This window comes from Lissotriton vulgaris, chromosome 7 (assembly GCF_964263255.1).
Source record: "Lissotriton vulgaris chromosome 7, aLisVul1.2, whole genome shotgun sequence".
Taxonomy (NCBI): Eukaryota; Metazoa; Chordata; class Amphibia; order Caudata; family Salamandridae; genus Lissotriton; species Lissotriton vulgaris.
In genome coordinates, this window is record NC_141695.1 from 1,425,500,480 (window position 1) to 1,425,525,822 (window position 25,343).

A 25,343-nucleotide genomic window follows, 5' to 3' on the forward strand; every position below is an offset into this window, starting at 1 on the left:
ACAATATGCCATGTCACCGCTTTTGAGACAATGTTTTGTTTCCATGCTTAACACACCGTCATCTGTTTTCTTTGTCTTTTTATTTCAATTGTTTTTTTCGTCCATCAGCAGTCCATAACCAGCCGTCTGGTACTTACAATGTTGGTGTCTCTCTGATATTGTGTTTCCTTCAGAGAGCCGGAATGAGGGAGGGCTTGGAGGAGAAAAGGAAGCCTGCCCGGCACAAGGGGGCGGACAGCGATGCAGGCGAGGACGACCAAGACCAGGAGAAGGACTCAGTCTTTTTAAAGGACAACCATCTGGCCATCGAGCGAAAGTGCTCCAGCATCACTGTGAGCTCCACCTCCAGCCTGGAGGCTGAGGTGGACTTCACAGTGATCGGAGACTTCCATGGCATGGCCTTTGAAGACTTCTCGAAAAGCTTACCGGACCTTGATAAAGACAAGAGCTACACAGAAGCAGAGACAGAAGATGGGCAACACCAGGAAGATTCGGAACAACATCTTGATGCCCTAGAAGCTAACCATGAGCCCAGCCGCACCCCAGAAAAAGTCTCCCACCATACCCCAGAAAAATCGCTCTTTGAGGTACCAGGCAGAACCATGCCAGAATGCCATGTATTCTTTGGGCATGTCTTGACATGTGACAAGGCATGCAGAGCATGCCCTTCAGAAGCCTATTCCAAAGAAGCATGACAATTTCTCATTAAGCGCAGAGGCGCCATTCAGTACTTTATTGACTCCTGCAGCCAGAGCCACCTCTAAGACTGCATGCTTTGCTTCCATTGCATGTGTTTTGGGCATGTGCATATGTTTACATCATTCCTTTCAGGCATCTACCATGTTGCAACTCAATATGTTCATCTGCCTGTTCCATGCATCCACTGACTGTCACATCCATCACCATTTGCATGCGACTGCATTGTTGCATGTCTGTTTAGGCACACGCAAGTCTGTGTGCACATAAATTCATAAAATATATATATATATATATATATATATATATATATATATATATATATATATATATATATATATATATACACATATATATATATATATATATATACATATATATATATATACATATATATATCTTTATGTATTTGTGTTTATGTAAATATTTAAAATGTTTATATATGTTTGCAAATATACATATATGTGTCTATGTGTAGAAATGTGTATATTAATGTGTAGTTTGAGTACAACTATATAGATTGTTAAGTGGTATGTGTTAGTTGAAAAGTGTTAATCATCAAAAATGGCTACGGGTAGTTAGGCTTCTGTTCAGTTGAGGCGTCATAAGATACTACACCTTGAGATGTTAAGGGCACCCATTTCAATGAGTGCATGTTTGATGCTCCGTAGTGCGGTCTTGTACTGTTCATGCCCCCTGTATATTGTTTACTGCACTGAGGGAAAAGGTAGGTAAGGCGATTGGTATAGCACCAGACTTGGAAGGTGTTGCAAAGATAGCACTAGACAACTTGCAGCTTTTCAGAAGCACTCACATGTCTTCATTCACCAAAGTCCTCTCGCTCCCTTAAATAGGGCAGGGGATAGAAATGGCGTACTTCTTTTGCTTGAAACGTTTGGTGCCACTACTGAATGATGACCACGATTATCTTTTCAGTGAGTTGATTTTTCATTTGACTTTTATTTAGATAAGCAGGGAACTTGGCTATCACGTCATCATACTCTCATTTATCCATGTAACAGCATGTTTAAAGGCTGTATATAGCACGGATGGGGTCCCATCATATGCTTTTTTGAGATAATGATTCTCTGCGCATAGGGAGGGCATCAGAATTCTATGTTTATGATATATGTAGTGGGAAGCATGGACAGGGGATTTGTGACCATCCAAAACCACCCCCTCGGTCAAACAGTATATAAGGATGGCTGGGAGGACAGAGGAGCAAGAGGAGGGAAGGCTATTCCTTAAGAATTCAGTCATGATATATTTCAGTGCTTGATCCGGGCATTTAACTTTCATTAACCATTGTTCCACTTTATGTCAAGGAAGTCAATATTGGTGTCAAAGTGTATCCTGATGACAAAGGATCGATCTTCTGCCTCCAATATTCTTTGTAAATTGCTGCAACTACACTTTAAGGGAAGATACTGCTTTGGGAACAGAGCGGGTCAACAATGAATGGCCTGTTTGTGAGAAATCCCGTGGTCCGAAACAAAACATGCCATATGCAGCCTTACATATGGGTCTTATGTGTCCCTTAATTGTTGGGCAGTGTTTCCTTCTGCCTAGGAAAGCAAGAAGGAAATATTTATTGTTCCTCAAAAGCATCAACAAGCTGTTAGTAGATTGCACACACTCGGTGAGTGCCTCAAGCCAGTCCTATAATTATAGCCCTGCATTTCCACACTTAAAGGCATATTTACTAGGAAGAGGCGGAGCGCCGCGTTAGCGACCTTGACTTAACGCCGCACTCCGCCACTTCCAAAATGCAGGGCTTCACCGTATTTACAAGGATATAGGGCAGCCCTGCATTTCCCCCATCCTGCACATAAACAATCTGAAATGGCGTTTTGTAACCTCTATGTGTGTTGCTTAATGCAGCACACACAGAGGTTGCAAAACGTAATTTTTTTAATTGATTGTTTATGTGCAGGAAGAGTCACCTTCCTGCACATAAACAATCAATGTCCTTTTGCTGTTTCTATGTGTCCTGCACAACACAGCACACATAGAAACAGCAAAAACGAGGAGAAATGAAACATTTCATCTTGTTTCGCCTGTTTAACACCTTAGCTGCTTCGCAAATATCCCTCCCCAGTGCTGCGCTGTCCATTGGAACTAGTGCTGAATGGACGTCCAATGGTCGTGCGCAGCACTGGGGAGGTAGCGCTCGTGACGACCGTTGGCCGTCAGCAGCGCTTAAGAGGTTAAGACCAGGTTTTCCCTGGTCTTTTTTTTGGCGCTGCCTCCTATTTACGCTGCCCTTGTAAATATGACGCAGTGTTAAAATCAATGTGTGTTGCAGTGGAACGCCCATTGCCCTCCCATTTCACGCTAAGTATAGCGTGAAAGGGGGTCTTATTTACAAGGCAGTGTTAAGCCATGTTAAGTGGCTTAACGCTGCTTTGCAAATAAGGCGCAGCCCATATCACCACAGGAAGGTCACTAAAAGTGACGTTCCTGAGGCGATACAGACTCGTAAATGTGCTCCTTCGTTTCCTTTTAACCTACAGTCCCAGAGACCCGAAAGTAGTATCTTGCAGCTGGAAATGTGTTCCTTTCAGCTCAGTTAGCTTACTCCATTTTGGGTTAGATGTTGCTTGCAGCTCCTCACCTATCTTAACTGATTCTGTTTGTCATAAGTGTGTGATTCTTGGGTGCCATGGCATTTCAGATAAAGGTCTAGACATTTAAGAATTTATTTTCAGAAGCAGATTCTCTGAGATAATGCTTTGCTGCCTCGGTGTGGTGCACCCTCAAGAGCATATTCAGAAATGAACTTAGGTACTAGGTAATACTAAGTTGCTACTATTTCCCAGAAGGTCACAGACCACTAGCACTATAGCTGATACTGGCAATGTGTATGGAATAGTATCTGAAGTCCAGTCAAGATGCTATAAGCTCACTTGAAGGGTCCATCTTGACAGCACAGATGTTCTCGCTTTGGAAATCAGACCACACTCTACATTTGGATATTCTCCATTGCAGGAGTAGTTATATTTCTTGGGTAAAATAGGACTCAGGTTCATTTGATGCAATGTGACACACTTTATATGACACACTAGTGGAGATCTGACTGGCAAACTGCCACTTCTGGAAGAAATCCCCTAACTGTGAGGATTCGTCCTAACCAGCCGTGCATGCACAGATAATGAGTAGTGGATTCATCAATGTTCAGCAGTCTTTCAAATGGAGATGGTGGGTGGGCTCCTTCAAGTATGTGCGGCCTTAGGCAGTAGGCATCATCTGTGGTGATGGAACAGTGTTGCCTCTGCACCAACCATGCCTCTAGACTAAGCAGGAATGGCTGCCCTAGTAGGAGGAAGAGGTATATATTTGACACTTTTATGATAGTATCTTTTTTCCAACCAAATAAAGTTTTTGAACTGAATTGAACTGACACTGAGAGATCAGTTATTGCTTTGGTTTCCTGACACCAATCATTGCCTAAGACTCCTTTGTGTTTGGGGGTACAAAAGATAAAGCCATTTTAATCCTTCATAGTTTAACCAAAGTGCAGCAGAAACATTGCTACTGTAGGCCTACATTCCTTTATATGAGCAAGTGTTCTCTTTCACCCCTTAAAATGCCTAAATAGGTAAGTAATGAGAAGTGCCAAAGAGTACCCACACTGCTGCCTCAAGGTCCTCTGGGTACTTGCTATGTTAGTCACCTTTGTATCTTCAGCCTTTGAAGTCTGGTATCTTTATTCTCCAGGGAAACCTTAGTGTGGAGTTCCAGTGAGTACTACTAACCACTTTGGATGGGCCAAGGAATCAGTAACCTCATCAGATATCATCATGTTGTATTCTTGCATGTCCTTGGTATCACCCTTTCTTGTCTTTACTTTGAGTCTTTCTGCTTTCCTACTTTGGCTTTATATTTCCTCGTTATGTTTATCAATCAAGTTTACCTAGCATTTCTACTGTTCTCCCAGTTCACTTGGATGCTGCTGTAGAAAAAGCACAGTCTCCATAAGTAACCGGTGTGGTCTTAGTGGTGGCAGGCAAGAATTGATTTGCTGATCCGAGAGTACACAACAGTTGATAAAAGCAGAATTTATTGGCCAGAACGGAGGGTGATCTGAAGTGTAGGGCTTTGTGGACTATTGCTGGGGTCTTACCTAAGATTGAATGAGTAGCCAGTGTAGAGGTTGCAGTACTGGTGGCATATGTACTCTTCTGGCAGTTTTTTATAGGTAGTTCTGGAGCAGCTTTATGAGCAAGTTGCAGTCAACGTAACATTGTGTCTGGAGATTCAGTGCAGATTGAATTAGCATAGTCAAGATGTAATCACAATCGTATGATAGCATTCACTACTAGTTTCAAATAGGCAACAGTAATGTTTTAGAATATGGGTGGAAGAGGTGTTGACCACATTCCTGGATTTGGCTTCTAGAGACGGTTCTGTTAAAGAAGACTCCTACATTTCTCACCGGTGATGGGTGATGAAGGATCTGTTGGGCTACCCATTTTATCTGATCATAAGATTATAGCTCATTCTGGGACTGATGTTGTTGAAGTAATTAATATCTTGGTTTTGGTCAGGTCCATCTTGAGGAAGCTTTTGACCATCCATCCCCTTAAGTTTTAGTGTTTAAAACCGCCGAGGCCATTTACATCGTTAAGCTCGACTGCCAAAGTGCGCTGGTGCGACAGCAGTTCTTGTACCGTGCTGCCTGAAATAATATTAGTGCCTGTAATTGTTTATTGTATTTGCGCCTCTGCCTTTCACATCGCGCTCGCCTGCATTGTGCCCCAGTGTTGTTTGGAGATTGCCTGCTTGCTGCCATTTTGTTTGTTGTTGTCCTGCCTCCTTCCCCTGATCTCCACCCCACCTCCCTGCTGACCCTCCCTCACCCCTCCCCTTCCACTCTCCATTTATGATAGATGCATTTGCGCGCAGCGTTCACGCGCAGCGGTCGCGCCCCATGCGCGCCGAAGGTGCGCCAAAGGTAAGCCCGTCTACGCCCGTCCGCGCCTGGACCGCGCCCAGCGCCAGACCCCCTGTCCCCCGCCAACCGCACTCCTCCCTCATAACGTATGACGCCGCCACCCTCTTAGCCCTTAACCCTGGACGCACACCACAATGCTAAGATGCCGCCCCAGGACGTACCCACGGTCCCTTCGCCTGCCACTCTTGCAAGTTCACCTGCATCAAAACCCACACCAAATCCACGATCTCCAAACACAGCTCCGACTCTAACCACCTGAAATGCATCCTGCTAAACACCCGCTCGATCCACAAACACGCCACAGAACCCTGGCACCTACTCTACACTGCGTCGCCGGACGTCGCCTTCCTTACAGAAACCTGGATGAACGCATCATCAGCACCCGACATCGCCATAGCCATCCCGGACACATACAAGATCATCCGAAAAGACCGCACCAACCAAACAGGAGGAGGCATCGCCATCGTCCATAAGAACACCATCAGAATCACGACCAGCCTCGACGATAACCTCACAACCGCCGAACACCTCCACTTCCAGATCCACACCGACCCCAGGACCACTCTTAGAGGCACCCTCATCTACAGACCACCAGGAACCCGTAAACAATTCTGCGAAGACATCACTGACTTCATCTGCCCACATGCCCTCCCCTCCGAGAACTACATTCTACTGGGAGACTTCAACTTTCACCTGGAAAAGAAAAACAACTGCAACACCACCACCCTTCTGGACAACATGGCCAATCTCGGACTGAAACAACTTGTTGACACCCCCACCCACTTAGCCGGACACACGCTCGACCCTATCTTCACCTCCAGCAAACACATCTCCTTTAATCATACCACAGCTCTCCATTGGACGGACCACAGCTGTGTTCACTTCAGCTACAAAACTACCATGACCCACAACCCCACACAACCTATTCCTCGAAGAAACTGGAACAAAATCAACACCGACCAACTCATCGCATCGCTCAACCAAAACCCTCCAGCCCTCTCATCAGACCCAAACGAAGCTGCCACCAAACTCAAACAATGGATCACTCACAGCACTGACGAATTAGCACCCCTAAAAAAACACCAGATCAAACAAGGTAACAAAAAGGCCCCCTGGTTCAACGATGCCCTTAAGAATTCTAAGAAACTATGCCGTACTCTCGAAAAAACATGGAGAAAAAACCCAACCACTGACAACCTAACCACCTTCAAGACAGCCACCCGCAAACACCACCAATTGATCCGATCCACCAAGAAATCAGCTTTTAAGGATCGACTCGACAACAACGCCCACAACAGCAAGGCACTATTTAACATCGTCAAAGAATTTACCAACCCCACCGCAGCCTCAAACGACATTACTCCCTCCCAAGACCTCTGCGACTCATTATCATCTTTCTTCTACAACAAAATCGCCGACATACATAACAGCTTTAAGAACATTTCAAAAGAACAGCCCACCCCACCCACATCCAAACCCAAACCGCTCTCTAACAACCTTAACGCCTGGAACCCAATCACCACTGAAGATACCATCCGCCTGATGAACTCCATCCACTCAGGATCACCAACCGACCCCTGTCCCCACCACATCTTCAACAAAGCAGACTCCATCATCGCACCCCATCTCCGTGATGTCATCAACTGCTCCTTCAACTCCGCTACCTTCCCAGAAAGCTGGAAACACGCCGAACTCACTGCCCTCCTGAAGAAACCCACAGCTGACCCCTCTGAACTTAAGAACTACCGCCCCATTTCCCTCCTCCCTTTCCCTGTGAAAGTCATTGAGAAAGCCGTCAATAACCAGCTCGCCGCCTTCCTCGAATCCAACAACTCCCTCGACCCCTCACAGTCCGGCTTTCGAGCCAAACACAGCACCAAAACCGCCCTCATTGCAGCGACTGATGACATCCGAACGCTATTGGACAACGGAGAAACAGTTGCCCTCATCCTACTCAACCTCTCCGCCGCCTTTGACACAGTCTGTCATAGCACCCTCATACAACACCTCTGCAACGTCGGAATACAAGGAAAAGCCTTGGACTGGATCATCTCGTTCCTCGCCGGGAGAACTCAGAGAGTCCGACTCCCCACTTTCAAATCAGAGGCCACCGAAGTCATCTGCGGAGTCCCACAAGGATCATCACTCAGCCCCACCCTCTTCAACGTTTACATGAGTTCCCTCGCATCCATTGCGGGACAACACAACCTCAACATCATATCCTACGCTGATGACACCCAGCTGATCCTTTCCCTCACCAAAGACCCCAACACCGCCAAAACCAATCTTCATGAAGGCATGAAAGAAGTAGCCGAATGGATGAAAAACAGCCGCCTAAAACTTAACTCAGACAAAACGGAAGTGCACATCCTAGGATCTTCACCCTCTGCCTGGGACGACTCTTGGTGGCCATCGGCCCTGGGAACAGCACCCATACCCACAGACCACGCACACAACCTGGGCTTCTTCCTAGACTCCTCACTCTCGATGACCAGACAAGTTAACGCCGTCTCATCCTCTTGCTTCAACGTACTCCGTACGCTCAAAAAAATCTTCCGTTGGATCCCCACCAAAACAAGAAAGACGGTCACCCACGCACTGGTCACTAGCCGACTGGACTACGGAAACACCCTCTACGCCGGAACTACAGCAAAATTACAGAAAAACTCCAACACATCCAAAATGCATCGGCCAGACTCATTTTGGACATCCCTCACCAAGCTCACATTACCGGCCACCTGAAAGACCTTCACTGGCTTCCCGTCAACAAGAGAATAACGTTCCGTCTCCTCACCCACGCTCACAAGGCCCTCTACAAACTAGGACCCGAATGCCTCAACACACGACTGTCCTTCTACACACCCACCCGCCAACTAAGATCCTCCAACCAAGCGCGTGCCGCAATTCCGCGCATCCACAGATCCACCATGGGAGGGAGATCCTTCTCCTACCTGGCGGCCAAGACCTGGAACTCTCTCCCCACTCACCTCCGCCTCACACAGAACCACATTTCCTTCAGAAAGGAACTTAAAACCTGGCTATTCGATAAATAATGCACCCCCTCCCACAAGCGCCTTGAGTCCCTATGGGTGAGTAGTGCGCTATACAAATTTCTGAACTTGAACTTGAACTTAAGGTGGTCAGGCCTTCCATTAATGGACTTGTCTTTTGATTGGAGAACTCTTGTGCACTAGATCATTTAAAGATAAGCTGAGTATTACTATGTAAGTATTATCATGCAAGAGTAGGCCCTTGCTTGGTGTAACAACCCGGCTAGGGGCCGTATATACATGTTTAAAAGAAATGGTGCCACAATTGACGATTACGGGACCTCTTAATCAATGTCATATGCCTTCAAACAGTACAGGTGAAAAGAGATCACTTGTATTCACCCTAAAATGAAATATGTCATCCACTTCCTCACATACCTGTGAAATCCGCTGCTTCGTGGTCTTAAGCACGATGCTGAGGTCAATTGTATCAAATGCGGAGTACAAGTCTAAGATTAGTATGCCACTTTTTCCCTCCTTTATCAGTGAACTGGTGAAGATTCGATGGTTGATAGATGAAAACTGCTTGTGCAGTCCATTATGTCATTAAATTCTGCAAAGTCCTGATGCTGATGTAGGGTACTTTTTCTATGAGTTTGACTATGTAAGACCGCAATGATATGGGTCTGAGATTGTCATGTTGTTGACTCCCCGTTTGAGCTTCTTTAGCAGAGGTTTCACTGTGTCTGGCTTTCAGAAGTATGAAAAAAGGCCATGCTTTAATGAGCTGTTAAAGACCGTCAGGAAGATGCCATATGCAGCTAAAAGCAGTGCCTTTAGATGCCGTGCTGGAAAAGGATCCTTCGGGAACTAGAAGAGAGGCCGTTAGTTATGTTCGGGAAGAGTTCCTGTTTGGTTAATTTGTGTGAAGGAGCCTAGACACTTCCTGTATGTGAAATAAATTTATATAGTGAAGCAGGCATAGGAACTGGATAATTAATGATGGAGTCTCAGATAGTAGGTATTTTCTCTGAGAAAAAAGGGCAATATTGTCACAAAGGACATTTGCGATATTGCAAATGTTATAGCCGCAAGGTGTTGAAGTTCTGAGACAATGTGGAAGAGTGCTGTAGATAGTTGGTGGAATCATAACCTCTTTCATAGAAAGAAGAAGGACATTTACTCAGCTTTCATTTTTGCTTTATGAGAGCATTATAGAGTGAAATGCTTCCTTACCTGAGGGCCTCATTGTCTGTAGTCTCTTCTAGATTACATTTTGGCTCTCTAAACTCCTAGTTTAAGGTTTTGTAGCTTACCTTAAAACTAACATTTATCAAGTATTGGGGTATCTTTCATAGATTCACATGCCTGAATCATTCTCCGTCGCCAAGCCGGGAGTCCCACGGTAAATAAAAAAGCAGTGCCAAAAGCACTTTGTAGTAGTAGGCCCTAGAAAAGGCCTGAGGCTTAGATTATAGGAGCCTATCTACCTCATTATGCTAAAAAGACCAAATTCTTTGCTCCAACCAATCAGCTTACAGCACCCTCTAGAACCCTCTCTGCAGAGCCAGCTCTCCTCAGATTTTCACAGCACGTCGTGTGGAAGGGAGTCTCCCTGAGTCTTGACTCAGCTTTTTCTTCAGAGCTTCAATATGTCTGACAAGAAGGCTTTGTTTAGACCTTGCAGAACCTGCAAGAAGAAGAGGGTCCATGTGGATGACCAGCATAAGGACTGCATTTATTGCCTTTATCCCAAACATGAGGCAAAAAATAAGGAGCTACCGAGTCCATCAACGACGGTCCTGCCGACGTCGAGCCCATCGACGACGGTCCCGTCGATGGCAAGACCACAGACGACGATTCCTTCATCGTCAACATCGTCGACGATAAACCAGTCGACGACCTCGTCGACGATAAACCTGTCGACGACGGCATCTTTTCAGCTAGCGGCTGCACCTTTGTCACCGGTGCCATCCAAACTGATTCAGCTTTACTGAAGCCTATTGCTGGGAATCAGACTTTTTGTACACCACTTTCAACGAAGAATTTTCAACTCGTATCCTACTAGAGGCAACAAGGTTCTTATATGTCGCCACTTATGCCCTCTCATGTTCTAGAATCTTACTTCGATGATGAAGAGGATGATTTTGAGGACGATGATAATGAAGGAGCTTTTGGTGTGGCGCGTCACCCATCTGATCTCATCATCAAGTGTCAAGATGATGAGGACGACTCTTACACTGAGCATTACTACCAGGAGGAAATCATAGTGCCTCATGCTTTGGAACATCAGAGACGGCCTAAGGTCTCAGAAGTCACTCAATTTTCGCCTACTTTGATACAGGATTTACAGGCTATGCTGGGGGATTATAAACAACGCTTTCCGCCACAAATGCCTCAACCTAGTACTTCTGTTCCTCCACCTCAAATTCCACCGCTTTCTCCAGTCGTGGAACCTACGCCACCTGAATTGCCTCCGCAAACCCCGGACACGTCATCAGAAGAGGAAGTAGAAGATGGAGAGTTGCCTAACGTAACTTCATCAGACCCATGGGATGAATACGTTATCCCCATGCCATCCCCTCCGACTCCTCAGCCTTCAGATTCACCGCCTGAAGATGTAGTTGGGATTCACAACCTGATGCAGAGAGCATCAAAAACAGATTTAAACTCCCTGTGACAGTGGAACAAACGGAGTGCTTTCTTCATGATTTTAAAGAGGAAACAAGGAAGGTGTCTAGAGCCATTCTTATCATTGACTATATTTGGAAGGAGGGCCTAAAGATAATGAAAACCCCGCATCTGTGCCTGCTGTGTTGCCAACAATTGAAAAGAAGTACCGTGCTCCGCTCACCCGTCCGGCGTGCCTTTTTGGTCATCCACGCCCGGATTCAGTAATCTCTCAGGCTGCACAACAAAGGTCGAAGAACCCAGCTACCCCTATTTCTACAACACCTGATGAAGAGGGGCGACACTTAGACCTTATTGGAAAAAAGTTTTCCACCATGGCTGCAGCATCCATCAGAGCGGCGAATTCTTTGGCGAATATAGGGCGCTATGATCGCCAAATGTGGTCCGAAATGGCTGGTTTCATAGAGCTGATCCCAGAGGACAAGAGGCAGGAAGCGCGGAAAATATGAATGGAAGGAGAGCGCGCAGTGGCGGAATCCATCGACTGCGCATTAGATATTGCGAACACAAATTTCAGACAGTTAGCAGGAGCGGCTGTCTTAAGGCGTCAAGGGTGGTTGAAAGCCACTACCTTTTGTCCATAAGTTCAATTGAAAGTACTGGACATGGCATATGACGGAGAGTACCTCTTTGGGAAACATGTCTACGAAGCTCTCCAAGCGATTAAAACGGATACAGATACTGCAAAATCGCTAGGGTCATTGCAGTATAAAAGAGGATCGTTCAGAGGAGCAAAAGGACGCGGTTATTCGTCCAGAGGAAATTATTATCAGCAAGGCAGGCAATATCAGCAGCAATACCGCCAGAACTATCAGTCCTCATATCGCCAGTCTGGATCGGCTGGTTTCTCTTGCCAAGGAGGAAGAAGGCGCACAACCTTCCCGTGGGCGCGAAGATATCTGCCTTCCAACAACAATGGCATCACATAACAACGGATCAGTGGGTGTTGGACCTGGTCCAACATGGTCACAGCCTGGAGTTCATCACCAAACCTCCAACAACTCCGCCCAGGGGTCTCCCTCCCCCTCGTCTTCACTTATTGATCAAGGAAGTTCAAGCAATGCTTCCCAAGAACGCAGTAGAGAAGGTTCCAAACCATCAGAGAGGGGCAGGTTTCTATTCCCGTTTTTTCCTCATAAAAAAGAAATCAGGGGAATGGCGACCGATCCTAGACCTATGTAGTCTGAACAGATATCTCAAGAAGCAGAGATCCCGAATGGTCACCCTCTCGGACATTCTCAACTGCCTCAACGAGGGAGATTACATGGCTTCCTTGGACATGGAAGATGCATACTTCCACATCCCAATCCACCCAAAGCATCGAAAGTACCTCTGTTTCACTGTCGCTGGCGCCCATTATCAGTTCAAAGTTCTCCCATTTGGCCTCAAGTCGGCCCCAAGGATTTTTACAAAGTGCCTGGCTCCTGTGGCAGCAGCTCTTCGGGCAGCAGAGATACAGATCTTCCTGTATTTGGACGACTGGTTAGTCAAAGGTTCGTCAAAGGCTAAAGAAAAGTCCAACATTACAATATGCCGTAATCTTTTTACATCGCTAGGCCTCACAATCAACAAGAGCAAATCTCAATTGGTTCCAAAACAAAATCTGCTGTTCCTAGGAGCTTGTCTGGACACAGTAGAATGCAAGGCATTCTTGTCTCGAGAGAGACAACTCCGACTACAGGCTTTGGCCATAAAACTGTTCGCCTATTTGCATCACTTCTGGGGATGTGCTCTTCGGCCATCAACCTCATTCCATTGGCGCGTCTAAAGATGCAGCCTTTACAGGAAGAGTTACATCGTCAATGGCATCAAGCGACAGGCTCTTTCGAGGACACCATCACAGTCACCAACAGGATGGTGCATGCTCTTCAATGGTGGTCTCAGCTCAGCAACCTGGAACTGGGGCTCTCATTCTTGCAGACTCCTCCGGATTTCATTCTGACGACAGATGCGTCCATGGAGGGCTGGGGAGGTCATCTCCAGGACTTACAGGTGCAAGGAAAATGATCTCAACAGTACAAAAAATGCCACATCAACAGTCTTGAGTTAAAAGCCATTTTTCTTTCTCTTCAAGCGTTCCTCCCCAGGATAGCAGGATCCTCAGTCCTGGTCAGATTACCAGCATGTTTTACATAAACAAGCAGGGGGGGACGAGATCAGCAACATTATCCAGGGAAGCCCAAGAGTTATGGCAATGGTTAACAATTCACAACATAACTCTCAAGGCGGAACACGTCAGAGGTCTCTACAACACCTTAGCAGACAAACTGAGCAGGTCCTTGTCAGATTGCCATGAGTGGGAACTGCACAACAACCAGTTGAGCAAGGTGTTTCAGAGATGGGGCAATCCGAAGTTGGATTTATTTGCAACCCAACAGAACAAGAAATGCCGGTACTACGCCAGCAGGTACCCTCAACAGAGATCAAGGGGGAATGCCCTGTCCATGCGATGGTCTGGGATCTATGCATACGCTTTTCCTCCGATCCCTTTGATTCCATGAGTGGTACGCAAGATGAAGTTGGAGAGTTGCTGTCTTCTCCTAATTGTTCCCAAGTGCCCTTGCCAGTATTGGTTTCAGGAGCTCATGCTACTTTCACAGGAGCCACCGATCAGACTGTTACCCCAACGCTACTGTCACGCAACGAGGGTCAGGTACTTCACCCAGACCCTCAATCGCTGAAATTGCACGCATGGCTCCTAACTTCCTAGAATTCAAACATCTCCAAATTCCTCAGGACTGCCGAGACATTCTAAAGAAAGCAAGAGCCCAGAGTACATTAAAAACGTATCGTCTCAAATGGGAGCGCTTCTGCACTTGGTGCATCTCTAGCGCTTTACACCCTATAGAGGCGCCAGCAGATAAAATACTGCCCTATTTATTGCATTTGGCGCAATCTGGTCTTTCTTTTTCTTCAATAAAGGTCCACTTAGCGGCCTTATCCATATACAGAAAAATGCCTAACACTCAATCGCTCTGCTCTTCATCGCTAATTAAACAATTTATGAGGGGTCTTTTCCGGGCTTATCCTCCAGTAAAGCCCTCACCACCAGAATGGGAGCTCAACACTGTTCTCTCACAGCTGATGAAGCACCCGTTCGAGCCCATCCATAGAGCTGACCTAAAGTTCTTGACATGGAAGGTTGCTTTGTTATTAGCGCTAACTTCCGCCAGAAGAGTCGGAGAAATTCAAGCCTTCACTATAAAGGAGCCCTTTTTGCATTTCTCCCAGGACTATGTCACTTTGCGGACGAATCCAACATTCATACCAAAGGTGCCTTCCCAGTTTCATCTAAATGAGCCAGTCAAGCTGAAAGTTTTCTTTCCAAATCCTACAACCCCGGCTGAAAGAACATTGCATTCTTTAGACATCAAACGATGCTTAAAGTTCTACCTCCAAAGAACCAAGACTTTAAGAAAATCAGATCAACTGTTTGTAGCTTATGGCCAGACTACATTGGGTAAAGCGGTCACTAAAGCCACAATTTCCAGGTGGATAGCCTCCGCCATTCAGTTCTGTCATATCAAGGCTAACCGACCGTTGACAAGGCCTGTTCGATCTCATTCCACAAGAGCTGTAGCAGTGTCTGCAGCCTTGTTTGTAGGAGTGACACTTGAGAACATTTGCCGTGCTGCGACATGGAAGAATGTCCACACGTTTACAAGACACTACTGCCTGCAATCAGCAAATTAGGATGATGCGGCAGTGGGCCAAGCTGTTTTACGTCACCTGTTTCCATAAGGAGTACATTCAGGTATTAACGTTGGCTTATTTTATATAAAGTACATACAATTCAGTATATGGTTTATAATATGCAAACATATTTAACATATTATGTATTTCTATGATGTATAAGTTTCTTTCCTGTAGGAAATTGCACAATTTTCAGTGTTGAATCTGATCATGATTTGTTAATAGATCAATCTTTAGACGATTATTGGTTGTTAACTATGCATTCATGGGGGTGCACTACAAAAAGTCTCCCACTATCCGCAACCGACTTTGCCTGGTTTACTGCTTGATATTCTGATTCAGGCATGTGAATCTATGAAAGATACCCCAATACTGGATAAGAAAACAAGTTACTTACCTGTAACTTCAGTTATCCAGTATTGGTATCTTTCATAGATTCACATGCACCCACCCTCCTCCCCGGAGAGTCAGTTCTCTAAGTTCGGAATACTTGTTCCCACTTGTGCTACAAAAATCTGAGGAGAGCTGGCTCTGCAGAGAGGGTTCTAGAGGGTGCTGTAAGCTGATTGGTTGGAGCAAAGACTTTGGTCTTTTTAGCATAATGAGGTAGATAGGCTACTATAATCTAGGCCTCAGGCCTTTTCTAGGGCCTACTACTACAAAGTGCTTTTGGCACTGCTTTTTTATTTACCGTGGGACTCCCGCCTCGGCGACGGGGAATGCTTCAGGCATGTGAATCTATGAAAGATACCAATACAGGATAACTGAAGTTACAGGTAAGTAACTTGTTTTCTTATTTCTGCTTTGCATGTGGGAAGATTTGTATCCCCAGATTGGCAATCTTACATCAAGGGCAGCAAGGAGTAAAGCGTTGAAGTGATGAGACAGAACATTGGGGTTGGAATCTGTTGGTCGTGTGCCTTGTTAGGCCCATAGTTTAATTATTTCTGCAGCATTCTTGGTCTGGGATAAAATGATTGCAGTTGCATCTGCTGGTTGTTGACAAGGGTTTATAGCTACCAGGGGGGTTTATTAATTGTATACAAAATACAATTCCAAATTTGTGAAATCAGTTTGGAGGACTTTTGTGCACTGAAAATTGACTGGCTGAGGCAATAAATACGTCCAATGTATGTCTTGCAAAGTGAGCGGGCTCCTAGTTTAGTAATTCAAGTTTTAGGGTGGGCATGTCACATCTAAGATTTCATATCTAAAATTTGTGGGAATGTTCATAGGTTTAAAACCCAAAGGAGCAAAATATTTTGTGTATAAATATTTAAGTCTGATAGTTCTCTATATAAATATTTAAGTCTGATAGTTCTCTATATAGGGTAGTGAAAGTGGACCAAGGGGAGTCAGGCAGCCTGTAAATCAGTATTAAATTTATGTCAGCTGTTTCAAATGAAATAATAATAACAAGGATTTCTTGTTCGGAATTCAGTTGCTGAGGAAGTGTTTGCTCTTCTATAAATCATGTGCAATAATTGCTAAATTACACTAATTAGGATACATTGGCTCACCCAAGAAATGAGTACTCTACTCATTGAGACACGTTTCTCTTAAAAACAGCATGTTAAGTCACTGCACATGGATAGGACCAGCAATTTAGTTTGCATGTTTGTTGGAAAATGAGGCAGCATCTGTGAGGCCTGCACAAATAACATGACTACATTTGTCCTCCACTGGGAACCAAACACCCACTTGTAGCGCCTGACTTTCAGAGGGTAGCGTTACAGAGCAGTCTGAGGCTTACTCAAGGGAGGTGGTGTGGGCTAGCCTTTTGCAGGTGCACACAAATAACACTCAATAATTGATTGTCCAGTCTGTACTTAGCTTTATAAAAGTAAGAGTACATTTATTAAACACACACACTACTCAATACTACACACCAATTTAGAAATATACATAACCTGTTGGAATTACTTTGTGACATTGCAAAACATCTCCCCTCTCCCGCAAGTGGGGGGGGGGGAGGGTACTCCCATGTATGCACATCATCTTGCCCCTAATGCAGTTATTTGGACATAACCTGGAGCAAGGGCCCTGCGCACTGGAACCATCCCAGTGACGACCCACCCATTTATCTCAACAGGCATTTAAAATAGGTAACCCTGCCTTGGTGACACATTACCCTGACTGAGCATTTCCTACTGACCATGAAGTATACAGCTCTACATCTTAAGGGCTAGCAGTCTGGCTTCTTTACCTAAGCGCAGCTGCAAGAATACATGTTTAAGCATCGCTGTAGAACGACAGTACCCATCACATTTGTGGATCATTAGAATACATTGCAATTACAGCCACTAAATGCATCACAGATGAAATCACAGGATTGCGCATATACGGCCAGACAACCTAGCAGGAGTGTCTGACAACATGACCCCACTTTGCTTATGACATCACCTTACACAGGCACTTCACATTACACATGTGACCTTCAGTCCCTCTAAAAGAAATAACATTAGTAAATGCACTACAGGTGCAATTACATCTCTTCACCTCCAAGGGATGCCTTTCTTCAGATATCTCCAACTCAGTCTTTCAGTCCTTGATGCACTTCTCAACCCTCCTCCAGCTGTAGAACGAAAGTTCCAGCCCAAGAGAAGTTAAAATGCTGGCTGACCCCTTGAGGGGTTATTCTTTTCAAGTCCCCATGTGACCTAGGGAGGGACTTTCCTTCATGCTGGGGGGGAGACTGCGCTTCACCAGCAGTTCCCCCAGTGCCTCTTTCACAAATGAGGGTGACCCTCCTCTGGGGGCCAACAGGCACCAAAAACAATGATTTCCACATGCCTTGCAAGGCATTTTAGGACGCTTGAGGCTCCTTTCTATGCATATTATAGTAGCGGCTCCACCACTGCTTCGGGGGGAGCCGCAATCTTTTGCCAGCGGCTTCGCTGCATCTTCTGTTCTAAATGGGGGGCCCGGTCCCACCCGGACTCCCAGGGGATACACCGCAGCTCGTGGAGCCCACCCCGGCAGCTCCTTTGCGGTGAGTGTTCTGTGCGCGGCCCGGGGTCCCCATCCCGGCTGCTCTTCCTCTCACAGGGGTCTGGTCCCACCCGGGCCCCCGCATTACCACTTTGTTGGAGGGTACCCACCCCGGGTTCCCCGGCCAGCACCCTCGCCTGCTGCCGCAGGAGCCGGCATCACATTTCTGGTCTGCCCGCTCCAGCGGGCAAACACGGAGACTCGCGCCGGTTCCGCTGGCCCCGGGGGAGTGCAACGCCATTCCCACCTCCTCATGGCAGCCGCGTGGCACGGAGATGGGGCCCCGGGCCCCTGGGGCATATCTTCACGGGGAGCGCCACAGCACCCCCTGGCTTTCTTCGGGGCCCGGGCATGGGGTCCCAGGCTCCTAGGGAAGTCTTTGTGGGGGGGCGTAACAGAGCTCCCCGCCTTCTTCTGGCGCACAGCGGGGCCCAAAATTGCGGTCCCGGGGCCCTTTGCGATCTTCACGGGGATCGCGACGGCGCTCCCCGCCTTCTCCTCTTCGCAGGTTCGCAACAGAGCCCCCCCGCCTCCATCTTCGGCGTGGCCAGTGTGGGCTTCTGGCCCCCTTTAAGGGCATTTTCATGGGGAGTGCGACAGCGCTCCCCGGCTTTCCTTCTGTTAGGGGTACCCCAGGACCTGACTCACACCGGGGGCACATCATGGACCGGCGGCGGAGCCCCACGCGCTTCGTCGTCGGTCCCTCCAGAGGTCAAAGGTCGCCTACCTTCTGGGGGGCGTATCTCGCTCCCCAGGAGTCCGATTTGGATGCACACTGACTTTCCCTGGCATGTTTCTTCCCTCTGTATAAAGCCTATTCCATGTCACCACCTCCTTCTACATACGTCCTGCCACACCAGTCTATCTGACCTGCTCCTTGGCTGCACATGCTAGGAATCTCCCCTGCTCAGCCCCTACATGTGTGCACACGCATGTACACATGTGTCTGCATGTAACCAGCCCAGTGTGCCTTACTCCAGCTGCTGCGCAGTGGCCTGGTCAAGCCAGGGGGACACCAGTAAAATCCCCATGCAGTCTCTTTCATTATGTGTTCACTGTGGGTGAGTCCCAACTTATGAGGCTCCCCCACAGTAAAAGCTCAACAATTAGGTGCTCAAAAAGCGAAAAATCTGGGTGGCCCATAGTGTCAGAACCACCTTCTAACAATGTTAATTACTGAACATGCATTACGTCACATGGCATTAATATGAATGTTTAGACAATGTTTTAAATGGTCATTAGAGGACACTGGTTGCAATAGAATTGAGTGGCAAAGGTTACTGGCTCTAAGGATTGGAATGGTTGAGGTGACAATGTTACAGAGGTGGGAAACACTCTGTGAAGTAAGTTTGCTTTCCTCTTCACTGGACATTTGGACAGCACTGCTGGGGGTATCCAGGTGCAGACATGCTAGACTCTGGCATGCCTTATTCACGTCATTGGTATGGCTGTAATCAAAGAGTGGTTAAAAACCAATGATTACAGATAGACAGTGGATCGACCCAAGGTGGCAGTCAAAAATGGTGCTTGTTGAAAAACACTGCTCAACTTTAAATAAGGACACAATCTGGAGTACATGTCTAAAGTAACCCTAACCAAAGGAAAAGGGGTACACAGACTAACGGGTGGCACCATTTACCAAACAGACACAATAGAGACAGCGTGCAAAGATTTTGTTTGATAGCATAAATAGAAGAAAAACTATTTACAAACAAAAATTATTAACCCAATGGTTTTAAAGTAATGAAAACCCAGGCTCCTCTACAATGCTGGTGCACAGCTGTGATCGAAGAGTGATGAATCAGTTGACTGTGGACAACTGAACCGCTGACTGACCCAAGAAGGTAGTCAATAATTGAAAATCATGATGCTCACAAAGTTACTTCAGTGAAGAAAAGGTGTATGTCGGGGTACTTTGCTTTCTGTAGAGGAAGAACTTTAAAAACACCAATTCAAAACTGTAGTACTGGTGGTGGAATTATAAAATTCCTTGTTATTTCCTGCTTGGCAGGTGCAGCTCTCTAGCTACTTCTGTGGTTAAAGGCTTTGTTGGAAACTAGCAAAAGGCTTTGTCACTTTTGGAGCTTGGCGTGATTTGCATTTGAGCTAATCTATTCTAAAATGTTACTAGATAAATGGATTTTTGAGGTGGGCAGATAAAGAATGTTGGTGGTGTATGGAAGAGCCTCATGAAAATGAGCAGCTCTCCACCTGAAGACAGTGATCTATCCAGAGGCTTGTGCGCACATACTCAAGCACACGTGTGAAGAAAGTCAGGCTCATTGGAAGTACTGGCTTAAAAGATCAGACTGGCAACAAAAATGGTTGTAAGGTCAATATTGTAAATAGCACTGTCAGTCAACCAACCACATTCAGCAGAGAATAGTACGAGTAGTAGCAAACGTTGATGTTCTATGCAGTTTGTCCAAAAGGCATTACTATACAGTGTCTCCTGTTGGCAGTCATGACAACATTTGAACTTGGCCTAGAGTGAGAATGTGGCAAAGAACCTTCTTAATATAACAGGTGGGGGCCCTAATTCCCTTCACCCTGAATCCTCACTCTTATTACATGAAAGCTGCTTGCCACAGAGAAAGTTTGTTTAACTATATGTCCATGAGGGGAAACATCCATTACAATGCAGGCATTACAACGAAATGCCTTTACAATGCAGTCAATACAACGCAAGTTCCATTACAATGCATGCCATTGCAACGCATATCCCTCACTGACCAGCACCTTCCCGGAGGTAAGCACCCGGCGGTGTTACAATAGTAATTTTCGTTCTAATGGAACATGCGTTGTAATGGCTTGCTGTGTAATGGCATGCCTTATAATGGAAGTCCGATTGTAAAAACCGCGTTGTAAAGGTATGCGTTTAAATAGTTTGAGTTGTAACATCATACATCCATCCATGCCATTGTGCTTATTAACCAGCATTTAGAATTGTTAAGTGTCCAGCAATGTGGATTGAGCCACTGGTGTTAAAGTAATTTGTCCTTGGTGCATGCTGGGCTAGTAGTTGACTACTGCTTAGCTATGGACTGGATTGGACTCTGGGTTGGACTGGGCTTTTGAATGTGCAGGGGTGGCATATGCACCGGGCTGGGCTACCGCAGACGTGGAGCAGAGCCTCAGATTCCTGGGTTCACTGCTGGGTTTAACTAGGTTCTGTGCTTAGGATCAATAGAGATCAAAACTGGGCTGCTTCTGATTTGGCCTACCTATCTGTTGAGCGGGATGTGTATTTGACCCTTCATGGCTCTGATCTAGGCTAAGAACAAAGTAAGACTGTGGAAGAGGAAATGCAGCAACGCTTTTGCCACCATTATTTTAATGATAAAAAAGGCAGCAAAACAGCTCCGTGGCGATCGTGCCTGGCAAGAGAAACTGGTTTCAATATCGGGGCATTGACTCTGTCCTTACAAGCTCGATACAGTGAATACCTTTGATTTTGGTTATAAAACTATTTTATTTCAGGTTTAGAATCAAATAAGATTGCCCTTTTCTAAGTAGATCCTACTATTAATGTTGACAAAAGAATAACCGGTCAAGTTGCTTATAAATCAATTCAAGCACAATATTGGCCTCATTTCGAAAACAACATAAACTCTATAATTCTCAACACAATGCTAATACTGCGCCTGCTTTTGTATGGTGTACAGAGCAAGTGTAATTTACCAGTATATATAGAAATATAGTTAGTCAGAACAGCTACAATTCTCACTAAAAAGAATGATCACAATAGTCCGTGATGTCCTGTTTTTAAATGTATGCTTGTATGACAGCTGCCATTTTGGATATCAGTGAGTACAATGTGTCATACACTCAATACCAATCTCCTGAGAAGACCCAAACGAATCCTAACTCTTCCAAAGGGTCCAGCTATTCCATGGGTCACTCTGGCATGTAGTTGCTAGTCTTCCCTCACCATATTTGGAATGAGTTATACCAGTTTTTCCAGTTTCAAGAATACAGCTAAAAGGGTCTTTATTTCTGACAACTGTCCTAAGCTACCTGTATTCGACACTTGGTCCATTTTTCCTGACCTTTTTTGGTGCACAGTGCAGTTAACCTGTTATTTGACATAGTCCATACAGGCCCGATCTTGGAACAAATTGCATCATTAACCCTTAGAATGTGCCCTACCAGATGCATCCTGGGTGCGAGCACTCACAAGTCTCATAAATGTTTTGACTAGACGTTGCCCTTGGGCCTCATGCGTTTTTTGTTGTTGATCTACCAATCTTTAGACTTTATCCTTGTTGCCTTAGTCCTTGACATGTACCCTAGGATCATTTTTCCTTTGGATGGTCAACCCTTCGGAGATGTGAACTACAGGTCTCCATCTGCCTTGGGCATGTGCCCTGGTATTTTTTTGGCATAAGACTGTGTTTGTCATATGGACTAGTTTTCTTTATCACTGTGCAAAGTTGCAAGAGCCTTTGACTTTAGCCAACTTTATCAACCATTCTTTGACATGCACTTTACCAGTACTTTGGATATGTTAAAACAGAAAACTAAACTCTTAATGCCAGGGCGCAAATTGGGAGCTTTCTCGCACGCCATAGGATGTTGAGTTTCTTTGCATGTGCTACCCGTTCTGCTAGGCATCCAGCACTGGACATTGAGGTGAGAGTAACTAATTATTCTTTTTTTAACTTTTGTATACTTCATTTCAGAAAACAGAAACAGTGACTGTGAGCACAGCGTCTGTGGTGAAGACAGCAGAGGCATCAAGGGCAAGACCTGAGGATCAGGAGGAGATAAAGAAAGTGTCTGTAGAAACTTCACTGGTAATTGCAGTGTTCTTGATAGTCCTAGTTGTTTATTTTTTTATTAAAAACAAATACATGTTTATGTTTAATTTCAACTGGGATGTCAAATATGTAGTAGGTGAGAAGTAATTTACAGATCAGGGTTTCAGTACTGAGTTTTTAATTCTGACCTGCAACCAGATTGACTCCACAAATCAACTACAGCCTATTACAGAGGTTAGTAGATCTCAAGTGAAATCGTAAATTTATATTTCACTATACGCTCAACTTGATGATATAGATGCAGTCAATATTGTGGAGTCGATATCTGTCAAGGCCAATATTTTTGTACTGATATGGTACAATAAAATCAATCAGTTTTTCTGGATGTATTTCTCTCAGTACTAAAGCCTCAAAAAGACCAACCAGTGTTGAGAGGCCGTTTGAAGCGCTCAAGGCGAGGCTGTTAAGAACATGTAGAGTTTATTCCCCACAATGACCCCATACCAACAGCCCAGCTCCCGAATGCACCGGTTTGCCAGCACCGACAAGATATACATTCTAAACACTACACTAAGTACACCCCATATTCAATGGAACATAGGCTGTGTGCAATCAGCAGGTAGTGTAGACCCTGACCCAACATGACTCTGCTCACTCCTTCTGCAAAGCATCCATAAAAAAAGCCCAATTGGATCAGCACTTTGGAAGGTTTTAAAATGAGGTGCCAACTTACTCTCTCGAGCCCTCAAATATCCTGACAGTAGTACGGTACTTCACATGTCTCTGTGCTTTCCCCATTACGAGGGGCACTAACGTTTGGCTCTACAGAAACCCTTTTTTCGAGTTCTTGAAACACTCCAATTCCGTGGAACAACATTGGTAAAGAACAGCCAAAACAATCCTTTCTAGATTCAGAGACTCTTCTTCCCACAGTCGTTCAATCGTTATGCCTTTCGTTCTATTAATCAATGACCGTTTTCCACTTACACCGCTTCCTGAGAAATATCAATAACTGTCGTATGCCCCAAAAAAGTGTCCAACCCTCCCTGCCCTTCAATATTTTTGCTCCTTTTACTCAGTCTGAAAATGAAATTCATCCTTTCTCATTCTCTATTTAAGCTCCACTCTTTTCGAAACATCTTTAAGCCAAAAAGGATTCACTGAATGCCAAAAAAGATTCACTGACTGCCTTTTGTCATCTCATCCTAGAACTTCAGCCATGCCGGATACAAATTGGTTACATCCGTTCTACCCTTAATTAATGCAAAGGGCAACTCACCGGTAGTGGAACAGGGTGGTTCCTCTAAAACCAAAGCTTGGTTGGAGTATCATGTTATTACTAGTTGAATCCCGGATGTTTCTTGATGTAGTTGGTTTGTCAGAAAGATGTGAATTGAAAGCTGTTATCATCAACCAATAAATAGGATTTTCCTTTGTTACTGAACATAAACCGTTTGATAACATTAGCAGTAATATGTCATTCCTTAACTAATCCCATCTGGAATAGTAATCTGTAAGGGAACAATACAACTTTATACGAAACACTGTAAATTGGGTTAAAGTTCACCAAAACAGATAAAGGTGTGTACAACTGAGGAATGAGAGGACATGGACAACCAATTGGCCATAGCATGATGTACCTCGGGTAATGTTCATTCACATGCTTTAATCTATCGCTAATTCCCGGTCAGTCACCTGTCTCCCTTAATGTTAATGTTAATGTTATGGGGATTTGTATAGCGCTCAGCTGCCCCAGCCAAGGGGCGTCCCGGCGCTGTATGGAAGACTGGAGGCAGAAGGGAAGGACACAGAAGAGGGAAAAGAGAAAGGTCATTGAAAGAGGTGAGTTTTGATGGCTTTCCTGAAGGCCAGAAGGTCCTGCATGCCACGGATGGTTTCCGGTAGGCTGTTCCAGAGTTTGGCGGCCAGCAGGCTGAAGGCTCGGCCGCCCATCCTGGCTAGTTTAGTGCGGGGAATGACCGCAAGATGTCCTTCTGAACGAAGTGACCTCCTGGGAATGTACTCTGTCAGGAGGGGGCATAGCATAGGGGGGGAGGCGGTTTTAAGGATTTTGAAGGCCAGACAGAGTGCCTTGAGCTGAATCCTCTTGCCCACCGGGAGCCAATGTAGCTTCTTCAGGACTCCAGCCACTGAGGAGTGGCGGGGAAGGCCAACCAGAGCCCTGGCGGCAGCATTCTGCACTCTCTGAAGTCTAGTAATCTCTGCTAGGTTGGCACCTAGCAAGAGGGAACTAGCGTAATCCAGCCTAGAAAGGATGGTAGCTTGAACGATTAGCTGGCGTGTGTGGCAATCAAAAAACTTCAGGATGGGTCTTAGGTTGCGCAGGATGATTGCTGCCACAACAAAGTCCTAGAGTTAATTGGAAAATGACATTGCACTTTAGTAACTGGCAGTGGGGACCCAAGTGAGCAACTCAAGTGAGGCCAGGTAAGAAGAATCCAGCAAACTCGGGAGTAACATGCCAGAGACTTAACACAATCAATTTCATGGGAAATTTGGAGGCAGGGTGCAGAAGGGTTCCACTGTAATGTTTACTGCAAAAGCAAA

At 45.6% G+C, this 25,343-nt stretch overlaps 1 protein-coding gene across 2 annotated transcripts in view; it reads left to right on the plus strand.

Moving 5' to 3' along the window:
* LOC147705755 (band 4.1-like protein 1) overlaps positions 1 to 25,343 on the plus strand; it is a 644,658-nt gene that overhangs the window by 574,937 nt on the left and 44,378 nt on the right. For both annotated transcript variants that reach the window (XM_086932199.1, XM_086932200.1), the window contains 2 exons: positions 174 to 587; positions 22,698 to 22,811. In XM_086932199.1, coding sequence (XP_086788325.1) covers positions 174 to 587; positions 22,698 to 22,811 — 528 coding nt within the window. The remainder of the gene's footprint in view (positions 1 to 173; positions 588 to 22,697; positions 22,812 to 25,343) is intronic.